General features: G+C 35.7%; 1 protein-coding gene and 1 non-coding gene across 3 annotated transcripts; one reads left to right on the plus strand and one right to left on the minus strand.

Annotated features, from left to right (window-relative positions):
• Nucleotides 1-462: 462 nt before the first annotated feature.
• Trnav-aac (transfer RNA valine (anticodon AAC)) lies at nucleotides 463-535 on the minus strand. Its single transcript has one exon. It is a non-coding gene; the product is annotated as a tRNA-Val (tRNA).
• Nucleotides 536-788: 253 nt separating this feature from the next.
• Nucleotides 789-10,510, plus strand: LOC149782919 (BBSome complex assembly protein BBS10-like). 2 transcript variants are annotated; one of them, XM_089934474.1, is made up of 2 exons: nucleotides 789-934; nucleotides 6,650-10,510. In XM_089934474.1, the coding sequence occupies exon 2, from the start codon at nucleotides 6,839-6,841 to the stop codon at nucleotides 8,651-8,653; it is 1,815 nt and encodes a 604-aa protein (XP_089790600.1). In that variant the 5' UTR covers nucleotides 789-934; nucleotides 6,650-6,838; the 3' UTR covers nucleotides 8,654-10,510. The 2 variants fall into 2 exon arrangements, with proteins under 2 accessions (XP_089790600.1, XP_089790601.1); XM_089934475.1 differs by having other exon boundaries at nucleotides 6,660-10,510.
• Nucleotides 10,511-12,905: the final 2,395 nt, after the last annotated feature.

Genomic DNA, 12,905 nt, shown 5'->3' on the forward strand with positions numbered 1-12,905 from the left:
TGAGTGGTTGGTATGGTCTTCAGATTCAAAAACGGATGGCGTGATTAAATAGACCCGGTGTTGGCTTGAGTTATAATTACTTAAGTTCATGGAAACCATTGAAAATTGTCCGACTTTCTAATGAACTGAAATAACGCTCAGTCATTCTTACTTGACAAGATAAATAATGTGAAAATGTGCAGGTTTTTTTTTTTTTTTTTTTTCAATTATTACCATCCTTCGTTATTTCCTAAACTTTGATATCCGCTGCTGTAGATATTGAATGTTATCTAGGTAATTGTAAGCAACGATACGAACCTCTATGGGTAAATCATCGTGCAGCCATAACGAGTAAGAAAGCTATTTTAATAAAAGGCCGAGTTTTGACACAAAAATGTGTTGATATGTATAATGTCATATTATAACAGAAATGGTGGGGAGAGAAAAAACGCAAAACATGACGAACACAAAAGAAAATTAAGTTGTTTCTGCTGAGGATCGAACTCAGGACCTTCTGCGTGTTAGGCAGATGTGATAACCGCTACACCACAGAAACATATACAAACAACCTTTATATCAGCTATTAAATATACAGTAACAATAAGATACTATATCTCGCCAAACGAATATACCTATTTTTAGTTTTGCAATAAAATCTATGTTTTATTAAGTACAGTGCACAATCATTTTTTATCAATTGAGTGACAGATTTCTTTTGTGGCAGTTTTCCTCTTTGTTCCTTACAGAGTGTTGTCGAAGCTCACAGTAGTCAAGCGGGATGAATCTTCCCAAAGAAGGTAGGCATTTCATACAAACCTGCGAACACAACCCAAAAGTCTTCAAAAAGCTTTGATCAGTGATGTATGATTTAAAGGAATCTAGTTAACCTGAAGGATTCTAAATATTCCACGTATTAATACGCCATTTTGATTTTGATGCTGAGTTATGCGATACAGTAAGACGAATGTTTGCAACAGCTGAGGACCGACTAATCGACAACTTGCACAAGGTCTTGCTACAAAGAAAGGAGTAGGAGTATCCGTCAGTGAATCGATGGCTGTCGTTTCATTGATGGATACTCCTAAATTTCTTTGTAACGAGCCCCTGTGACTAATCTGAGTTTTCTCCTACTTCTCACCCGATTTTTTTAGATTTGGACAGTTGTGTTATACACCAATAAATGTCCAAATGTGAATAATCGGGTGGAAAGGGTCAGAGGAAACTCGGAATACAGGCCGACAATTTCAATTTGAGTTTTGAGTTTCTCATCCCATGTTAGATATTTTAACATTAACAGTCTCCAAACTACTTTAAGAGTCAGAAGCATAAACTTGGGAGTCACACACTGTCAGAAAGAGACAAAGGGAAACACAAAAAATTACATAATCATTATTTGTTTACTCATTAAGATTAAAATCGTAGTCATTTATAATAACACACTAAAAACGAAGTATACTCCAGTAAATAGAATGTAAGTTAAAGCATTTATAAATGTAAACTTATAACTTTACCCAAAACAACAATAAAAACAAAAGAAAAATATACCACAACAATAAAATCATTTACAGATAGTTTAAAAAACAAGAATGATCGTTTAGAATTTTGTGTAATTTTCTCTTAAAGTAAAATAGCATCTCCATCCACACAGAAGAAACATAACAGCATTACACTGTACTACATATATAAACATAAATTACCATTAGTAAAGGAAAGAAGAAATAAAAAAATATACCAACTACTAATTCAGAATAAATACATTACTTAGTAAAGAGTTCTAAATGCCTATAGGGTTGGCCTGAAGGAATAGAGGTGGGATATGGTTATGATTGGTTGTGGATTTAATGTCATTTTTGTGCACATGATAGGCTATACATGGTGGAGGAAGAAGAATGTGTGAAAACCCAGGGAAGAACCACAGACCCATAGGAAGTTACTGGCAAGCATTCTCACATACCAACAATGGCCAATCCCGAGACTCTAACCCACGTGGGCAGAGGTGGGATTTCAGTGATCTATAAAGTTGAGGGCTTTAGACCACTTGGCCACCTGCACCCCCAGGAAGGTGGGATATAATGATGACTCTTTAGAATGCAATAATTGATCTTGGTACATGTACAGTGCCTAGATTGCTTGAGACTGCTCATGTGAACTGTTGTCAAGAAGAATTCACACAAGCCTTAGGTACTGATATTCAAACATCAACAGGCAACAGGCTATTTTTACCTGGGTTTTTTTGTTCTTTTTGTTTTTTTGTTGGTATTAGTGTTATTTTCATCCCAAGTCCATATACTGAAAAATTAATGATTTTGACAACTGATTTTTATGAATCTTCATATTTATGTGAACTCGTTTGAAATGGTATATGTTGATACTGTGGTGCCATGGCCAAAAACTCTTTTGAAATGGTGTAAGTTGGTACTGTGGTACCATAGCCAAAAACTCTTTTTAAATAGTGTATATTGGTACTGTGGTACCATAGCCAAAGTCATTTACTTGAGTAGCAGTTATTATCATTATGGCAAATTGACGTTTTGACCATATTCCAAATCATTATCTTAGAAAGCTTTTGGTTACTTTCATCATTTATATTTGCATCATCACCACTTTAATTTAAACATCATTACAACCAAAAATGGCACCATTTATTTTGCAAACAATTGCAGGTTCTTGCAGACATAGGAATCTCAGCAGAGTTTCAGGACTAGTCCTGAATTCTTCACTCAAGAAACTCAGGATCCCCAGCCTATTTCTGAATGTTACTGGCATGAACATGTGAGGCCCCCCACTTTCAAAAGGATAGGAAGGAAAATGAAAAAGCATATGCTCATCATTGTAATACATATCATGATTAAATTTTTAGCCATTTATAATATCATCCTAAAATGAAAATAATTTTCAATAAATACAATTAAACAAATTTTTTTACCCCAATAACAGTGAAAGAAAAAAATAAACAACAATACAATCATGAACAGTTTCAGTTCCAAGAATGATCACTTAGAATGCTTTTTCTGCAAGTGAAATAACATGTTCATCCCCACCAAGGAATTTTAAATGAGTGAACACCTGGCAGATTGCTGTACCATATATATATATATATATATATATATATATATATATATATATATATATATATATATATATAAAGAAAGAAAAAAGAATGAATGAAAATACATGAGCAGCATATACACAAAACAAGTCATTAAAAATAAATGTTAATCACTAAACCGCATCAGATGCCTGAAGAATTAGCTGGAAGGAATAAAGGTGGGATAATATGTGCGCTCTATAAATACATTGAATTATACAAGTTGCTTGAGAACTATTTTCAAGATGAATTTACACAGGCTTTAGGTACTGATACTTGAATATTACCAGGAATTTTGGCCTGGTTTTTTTCTTCTTTCTTTTGTTTTCATTATAAGTCCATTCCCCTCAAAAAATGGACCGTTCTGTTGGCCTAGTAGTTAGAGTGCCCACCTTGGATGCAGGAGGTCGTGGGTTCAGCTGCCTCGCTTGGCCCTCAGCATTAAGACGTTAGTGTTAGGACTGGTTGGCCTGGTGTCAGGATAATGTGACTGGGTGGGACAAGGTGCTACGTGTCTGCAGCTGATGTCTTAATGCTAGACATCACTCTAAACTGCCACACTGCAGACATCGTAGCGATGTGAAGAAAAATTGTTAAAGCTATGTTAAGAATCCAACTCACACACACACACCAAAAATGAAAACAGATTTTGCCAACTCCTGTGCCTATGCCTTCACATCCTTCAGAATAATCCCTCAAGTTTTGTACAGAGTCAGGACTTCCAAGTCAGAGCTTATCATAATAGCTCTCATGTGGCCCCAGTGGTGGTTCAGATATCTCCTTGACCTTTGACCAGTTTTAATGCTAGGTTTCCAGACAAATGGTAATAATAATAATAATAATTTGGACTTTGTACAGCACCTAATCTTTAGAAGCTCCAAGTGATTTACAATATTAGACAACACATAAAAGCATATAAAGTGACATGATTACGAAAACAAACACCATGAAATTACAGAACAAACTGATTAGATTTTCTTGGATGTCATGCATTAGTTTGGTTCTCTTTATCATACAGAGGTTTTTCTTCATAGTAAACAGATGGAGGATTATGATCAATCAACCTCTAAGGTTTACAATGTCAGTTGGAGAAAGTACTATAATTGGTCCAGTAAGAAATACACTGATCTTGTCTGCCTCCCTTTTAATTGCAATTGCAGATTTTCTTCTTTTTCTCTTTGAAGAAAATGATTACACTTGTATTCACCATTATAAGCAGTTTTCTCTAACACTCTTTAGTTCTCAGTGGGCTCTACTATAGGGTCAGACCCATATCTTTCAGAACTTATTGGTACTTTGAGCTCCACAGACTCTTGCTTGTTTATGCTAGGGTGGAATTCTTGTGTGTTCTTTAGTTGCTATCTAAACCTCCTTACGATCCATTGGCAAAACCTTCCTTTGAGATCCTTAACTATAAAAGTCTTCATAAGCATTGGTAGTGACAAGAAATGAACTTCATGATTTAATCTATGATTCTGTCTTTTCTTTGCCATCCAGGCTTTCTGGCCATGCATCAGCTACCTTCATTAGCTCCTGTTCCTATTGTAATCCCCAGTCTCAGTTGTATTTGTTCTGTGGATTATTAGTAGCTCCTGTTCCTATTGTAATCCCCAGTTTCAGTCGTATTTGTTCTGTAGATTATTAGTAGCTCCTGTTCCTGTGGTAATCCCCAGTCTCAGTTGTATTTGTTCTGTAGATTATTAGTAGCTCCTGTTCCTATTGTATTCCCCAGTCTCAGTCATATTTGATCTGTGGATTATTAGTAGCTCCTGTTCCTATTGTAATCCCCAGTCTCAGTCATATTTGTTCTGTGGATTATTAGTAGCTCCTGTTCCTATTGTAATCCCCAGTCTCAGTTGTACTTGATCTGTGGATTATTAGTAGCTCCTGTTCCTATTGTAATCCCAAGTCTCAGTCGTATTGATTCTGTGGATTATTAGTGGCTCTTGTTCCTATTGTAATCCCCAGTCTCAGTCGTATTTGTTATGTGGATTATTAGAAGATCCTGTTCCTATTGTAATCCCCAGTCTCAGTCATATTGGTTCTGTGGATTATTAGTAGCTCCTGTTCCTATTGTAATCCCCAGTCTCAGTCGTATTTGTTATGTGGATTATTAGAAGATCCTGTTCCTGTTGTAATCCCCAGTCTCAGTCATATTTGTTATGTGGATTACGGTATTATTAGTTCCTGTTCCTATTGTAATCCCCAGTCTCAGTCATATCTGTGCTGGAAATTATTGAGATGGACTCCTTTGCACATTTAGAGCCTTCCAGTTTTCTGTAGCTAAATCTGGAGGAAAAAGAAAGGATTTCCGATGGTTTGGGGATCAGAGCTGGTAGGTGACTGAAGGGATAATTGTTGTACAAATATATTATTCTATTTTTGATTTTGGACAAATGACCACCATAAATCACAATTTCTTTCTTTAGATTTCTTTTCGTTGATTTGGACAAGATTGGGGTACATTTACATCATTGTTTCTTTCTTTGGAAGTTCAAATATTGAAATGATTTTAAAAAATTGGAGTTTTCTGTTTAGTAAATTTAATTTTTTTGCAGTGTTGATGCTTTCATTTACAGTTGTAAATTAGGGAGATTCAACATGTAGCTACTGTTGAGTTCATTCAAACAATTATGTAACTTGATACATTTTTAAAACTACTGTTAAGTGGATACCAAAGATTATGTAACATGACACATTTATAAAACTACTGTATATAGTTCATTCAAAAAACTATTTAACATGATCCATTTTTAAACGTCATTAAGAAGACTGAGATGCTGTGTAATCACTTACCATGTTAAAATCTGTGTATGTATAGAAAATTACAGTGCTTGGAAAATTCTCAGTGATTTGGAACATTTACGTGTCCTGGATCAATTTACCATGTCCTACACATTCCACGATATCTGCTTTCAGTTGGACAAGCATCCTCAGTTGCCACACATAAATACAAATGGACGAGTGGAATTTTCAAGCTATAAATTGTGTAGTACAGTATTTTGTAAACAGATTTGTTGGCTGCAATTTGTATATTTTGCACCACACAAAACTTGTGGATTTTACATTACTGTTGGGTATGCTGGTGTAAGAAGAGGCTGTTTTAGCTATCTTGTTTTGGGAATAAATATTTTTCTATTTTAATATTTTTGTACTTCTGTGAGACCTTCAACTTTTTGTAAAAAAAAAAACTTCTAGAAAGCAGACTTGTCCAGATTCATGGTGTATAGTTCATATATGAATATAGTGATTAGATTGTATTATCCAGAAGAAACTCTTCATGTACTGTCATTACATAACTTAGGAAAACTTTTCACATTCTGTGATATTATCATTTTTTTGTTTCAGCTTTTCTTATTGTTATTAACTTCCTTGTGTTGTTTCAAAAACAGCAAAAGATTTTTACATGGATACTTTATTAACTATTCTTGTTTCTTTTGCAATTATAATTCTAAATAAATGTATAAACTTGAATTGGGTATTTTTTCCATTTCTAGAAATCATGCTTTTCTGTTGCAATTAAATAAAAAAATTTAGGATAGAATTCATGTATTCATGTTGCAATGAATAATTCTTTTACAGTTTGTTTCAGGATGCAAAAAAAATCACTGTTTCAAGATGGATACTGGATTCATGAAACTTGTACATGCATGCTACTGCATTTTGAGATCAGCAAGAAAGTGAAGAAACTGAAGGATTAGAACCTGTTACTGATGTACAATTTGAATATCACAAAACATTGATCCCCGTTGTTATCAACCTATATGCAGAATGGAGGGAACATCAAAAATTGATATGGGGCTTCTTGTCCAGATCACATCATCTTTACAAAGAACTGTCGCCAGATTTTATGGTCCCCAATGCAGCCAAACACTCATGACATCGGAGACTGGGCGTGTTCTTGTTACAAGTGATGGTAGAACTATGCTTGATAGTTTGCATGTGTCACATCCAGTAGCAAAGATGATTGTTCAAGCCAGCAATAACTGTCATCAATACACAGCAGATGGTTCCAAGACTTTCTTATTATATCTGGCCAAACTGTGTCAGACATTAGATACCTATGCTCATCAAGGGAAACTCAATGTACAGTCGGCCTTTGGAGACAAAAGTAGATGTGCCTCTAGTCAGCTTTCACATTCCTTGCTAGAAGTAAGAAAAAAGGTATTGCCGTCAGTTGTAAGGCAAATTCTCTTGCAAAGTCTAATATGGATGGATAACGTCAAAGATAAGAGACAAATTTTAAGGGATGTTGCTGTTACTACACTCTCAACACATTTCAGTCAAAACACATCCAGATTCTTTGCAGATAAATTGTTACATCTGTTGCCTGATACACTATCTGAAGAGTCATTGCCAAGTTTTATTCAAGATATGGTACAGAAATACAGTAAAGTTCACATTAAAGTGCCAAACCAGCCCTATTCCAACTCAATGGTGCACAGGGCCTTTCTTTTAAGGAGAGATTTTGTTTTGCAGTGCCATGAAAGTTCAGATGGATTGATAAAGATTCTTATCTTGTGTAATACTGTAGATGGAGCTACCATAGAATCAGAGCCTTCAGAAATTTTTCAGCTCCACTCAGAAAACCAGATTAATGACAGTGTTAGGCACAGAAGAAACAGTGTTGAATATTTTGTCAGAAAGTGTGCTGAATGTAATATCAGGATTTTAATATGTTCAGAAAAAATTCCAGACTTTGCTCACTCAGTCTTCAGAGACTATAAAATTTCAGTCATTCACTGTGTTCTGAAGGAAGATATTGAATTTTTAGAACACATTTCCAATAAATTTTCCATTCATTATTTCACTGAAGATATTCATACACAGAATATCTTAACATCTAGAAAATGTGAAACAGTTTTAATAGGTGGACAGAAATTTATCCATATTGCATTAGAAACAGAAACTCCAATAAATCACATTATTGTTTGTGCACCAACGGAAGGACTCTGTGACCAAACTACATTATATCTGTACCAAGCTCTCAAATCAGTTGAAAAATGCTTTGATACAAGGGAGACAATTCATAGTTTTCAGTTACCTTTTGAGCAGTCCGTGATGAACACGGGGGAAATAGATTTGTATTTTGAAAATGATGATGAATCAAATATAAGTCCAGATAAGAAACTTTTAATAAAGTGCCCCACTCTAGTAATCCCTGGTGGAGGGGTTTTTGAAATGCTTGTAGGTATACACTTTCAGAACATTGCTAAAACTACAGAGGGTACCAGTGGATCTATCCTTTCCAAGATTATCAGTGAGTCTGCCTTTAACATTGTCAGGGTCTTGCACCAGAATACCCATACTGTCCTTTCTTCTGAGAAAAGACAATATCTGGAAAAGAGTACAGAAATAATTAACAAAATTCAAAAGGGGAAGTTGGTTGGATTAAACAGAAGAGGTGGACTTTGTGATCCACTTGCTGAAGGCATTTTTGAGCCACTTGTATCAAAAGTCCATGTGCTTTCTTGTGTAATAGATGCACTCTATCAGCTGTTAAGACTTGATAGAATTGTCAGCATACGTAGAGCAAGTGATCATGCACACTGCAACAGTAGTGATGACAACAGTGATGATGAGTGAATGGAGCTTTGAAAACTTTATGTTCCTAATTCATGTATGGTTTCATATAATCTCATTCCATGGGTAAATTAAAATTATTTTTATGTGAACTTCATTCATATTCAAAATAGGTGATCTTATATAGTGATAGTAGTACCGTGTGACCCCGCTATAACGCGCTCCGTTATAAAGCGAATTCGTATATAACGCGGTCGTGGCATGGCTCCCGAAATTTCATATTCATGTTTTTTTCTTGTGCACAAAAAAAAGTCTTAAAAAGTACGAAAAAAAACGTAAAAAGCTTCCTATCATTTTGGGATAGAGATCGCGTATAAATAGAAAAAAAATGCAAGACGATCGTGGCTTGGCTCCTGAAATTTTATGTATTTTTGTCGTACACGAAAAAGTATTTTTCTCGTACACGAAAATGTACTTTTTCTTTCTTCTTAAAAGTAAGAAGAAGAAAAAAACGCATAAAACCTTTATTCTGGGATCGCGTAGGTCTTCGCCAATGTCGCAAACTTCGATTGTTTTTACTTATAGGCTGCAAAACATACCATGTGGCTTTTTTATTTGCTGGCGGCATTGTTGGCTGTTTAATCTTATACAACCATTGGTTTGGAATGCAGAAATTCAGAGGCACCATGAAAGGAAGCCGCAAACTGGATATAAAATGCACTGAAATTTATCTGTTGTTACATAAACAAATTCTTTGTCTATACTGACAAACCATCTAAACAGTGCATTGTTATATCATAATCCGCTTATCCTGACATCTAGCACGAGTTCTGTATGTTGTGAAATATCCGCTTTTTTGTTGTTGACATTTCTGGTAACGGAGTTCAACTGGACGAGGCATTTTATCGTAATCTGTCTTTCATTGGATTTTCGGCCGCTCGCTAGTAATTAATATATTTACAAAGACGCATTTGTGTGTGGATGGTAAGTAAAATTCCTCTTCTTTTCACTCAGAATTAAATCCTTCAGAACACTCACGTTTTCTTTAATAATCCATGTCATTAGAACACCTGCATCTCTATCGTCCGTTGACCCTTTGTTAATTTTCAATGCATGCGTAGAAGGCAGCATCACGCTGCTACCACAAATGTAAAAAAAAAATTAAAAATTCTTATTGGTTTATTCAGTAGGCATGGAGGGACAGTAACTAGAATAGTCTAAACGACGGCCAATTCCTTTTAAAAATTTATCCAGATAAAACAGTTCGCTGAAAACGTACTCAGCAAATGGAAAAAATCCCCGTCTCAATCATACAATACAATTATTTGATGTTGCCGCCACAGTAAGAAATGGGTATTCGTTTGGTTCTCCAAAGCTGTTCTTTAGCGGCGACTTCCAAAGCGCATGCACCCTTCATCAAAGAAAGCCGACTACAATCTTTCAATAACAGCAAAGATGTTTTCTTCAAAGGATGTCAGTACCAAACTTAGATAAAAGTGATGGAATCTGATGGATTTTTGCATTTTCCAACGTGACTGGAACACTTTAAGTGTGCTGTGAAAGTTTCCTTTTTGTAGGGAAAAAGTTTATGCCAACGGCGGCTTAAAACGCAAACTAACTTTTACCGACTTCGAACGTACTTAAAAGTAAATGTGCTTCGTCGTTCGTTACGTGATTGTGCTATGTTTTTCCACTGAATTCAGACCAATATGACCTGTTACAAAATTAATGAATATTTTAAAGCTGTGTGTGCATATTTTCGATGGAATCGCTTGTATTGTGGATTCAGTGTATATGATGAGGTTCGCAGGTGAGTACACTGCGTTGATACTCGATCATGCTATACATTAGACATTTATATATAAACAGTATTCACGTATATACCAATTCATGGTTCTCTAAATAAAGTAAACTATTATATGATGTCTTCTCTCTTTTCACTACAGGTGTATTTCTCATTTAATATGCATTAATTCAAGATAGCATCTGTGCCGACGAAGCACGTATTTTACCGCCCGCATTTATTACCCCCCCCCCCCTTCAATTTTTTTTTTTTTGGGAGGTGGGTACATTTTCTTCAGCTGAGTTGGTTGTATATAACACGGTTCGGTTCACAACACCGTCGGATTCTATGGCTCCCAACTACCGTGTTATAGCGGGGTCCCACTGTATTATAATAATAATTTTCTTCACATGTTTATCAATATTTGATTGATAGATAAATGTGTTGCCCAGACAGTTAAATCCGTTTTGTCTTGCTGTTATTTGCATATCTGAAGTTCTATGTGACTCACTGTTATGCGTTGGGGTGGGGTGCTCCCAATAGTTATTTGAATTACTGTGGAATTCCCACCCTGGCTCGTTTTTGTAGGAAGTGAAATTAGTGATAGAGAGAGATAAAGCTCCGAGCCCCCAGTCAGCAATACCGACAATTAAATTATTAAGAACACAAAGGTGAAATCCAAAAGAATAACAATTTAATACAAATTAAACAATATTAATTTTTCAACCAATCTACTTCCTCTCGACCATGTGACAACCTATTTCATCACGTGGTTATAGTGTGAGATGGCTTCCCCTGTACTCGGTTTCTACTCATCTGTGTTTACAACGCCAATTGCTTTCCTCCTTCCGGCGTTCTCCGATTCTTCCCGTCCTCTTCCCCTTCTGTCTTCTTTTCTCCTCCTCCTTTTCTTTCTCTCTCCATCCTTCAACGAGGCTTGTTCCCCGCCTACTTCTATTCTCTATCTCTCCTTCAAGGAAGCTTGTTCGCCTACTTCTATCCTGTCTCTCTGAGACTTGGGACTTGACTACTCTGTCCCCAAAAGCTTCCTACGAAAAACACAAGGACGTTAGCATTTGTGTTAGCCATCTCGCTCACACTAAATCAACAATCAATCAATCAATCATCAGATCAAGGTTATCTACATCTTTGGTCACGCATTTGTGCACATCGAAAAACACACACGTTCTTATAGAAACAACGTTGCAATAAGAGCGGTATCCTACTTATCATACAGAAATCACTAAATTGCGTCGCATCAATATATATATATATATATATATATATATATATATATATATATATATATATATATATATATATATATTCTTAATCTCATTATTCTCAACAATATCACAATAATCCGACGCATTTCTGTACATTACACTCCCACAAGTGTACAGAAATATTCATATTTAAATTTACATACTGCAGCCATTTTACAAGCTACCATTTAATCACAATGGCAAAATCTAGAATATCACATGAATAAATACACTACTTTACTGCGAAGTAACTAAATAGCGAAATACAGTATTAATTCTGACGAGCGAGCAATCTACATAATCATAGCTCATTTCTCAAGTACGCATGTAAATTAAACAATCAAAGGGTAATTCTACGTCCTAACGATTCTAGTAAGTAATATACATACTGCACTTAATTACAATTACAATGCCATAACATTCTGCAACAATCGAGCAAATAACTCACTGACCTTTACGAAGCTTTCTGTCCTTAGAATGTACTAAGAGTTTTCCCGCCAAATCACGAGTGGCTCCCTCGGAGTGAATTATATTCTGCTTTACCAGTACGACGGCTTACAAATCACTAATTCGTTATTAGTTCAAATGACTGTTAAGTTCTGGTTCGAATGGATGGCCCCACCCTTCCTCAGTTCTGATTGGATATCAATTCTACCCCCAGACGGTGCAGATTAACAGACGAGCCTCAGGCCATCTGTCAAAGTGGGGAGATTTACAATCGCTTTGAGGGTCCTTTGTTCTTAGAACAAAGCTTCTAACATCTATATGCTAGTGTTAACACCTAACGAAGCGGCTTTTGTACAAACAAAAATCGCCATAACAGTGCAGGGTCGACATACTCATTGCGCTAGCCCATTCCTTTGTTCCTGACTTACGTAATCGCGGGCAGGCAAACGTGACAGCATACATCAAGTTATTATACCCATTCTGTTTATGGTGTGAGGTATTATAATTTGCTGCTTCCCTTCCTATCAGGTAAACAGATGGGTTTTATCAAAGAAAGAAACATTGATTTGGGGTCTGTTGTTAGGAATTGAAAGCTTTTGATATTGCATTTCCACATAATGCACTAACATTTGACAGTGATGACTATGAAGAAGTACAGGCACAATGTGACTTGAGATTCGGGGAGAATTAACTTAGCTGGGAAGTGTGTATAGCAGGTTTTATGTTTATTTCTGGACGCAAAAACTGAAAACAATATTGCTTTAACTAACAATAGCAAATATATGAACCAATTAACCTGATCTGCAACAGTTTAAAAGTC

This window comes from Sinohyriopsis cumingii, chromosome 15, assembly GCF_028554795.1.
Source record: "Sinohyriopsis cumingii isolate HCF-2022 chromosome 15, ASM2855479v2, whole genome shotgun sequence".
Lineage (NCBI taxonomy): Eukaryota > Metazoa > Mollusca > Bivalvia > Unionida > Unionidae > Sinohyriopsis > Sinohyriopsis cumingii.

Coding starts and splice junctions, on each gene's coding strand:
- LOC149782919 (XM_089934474.1), top strand. CDS start 6,839: ATGGAGGGAACATCAAAAATTGATATGGGGCTTCTTGTCCAGATCACA.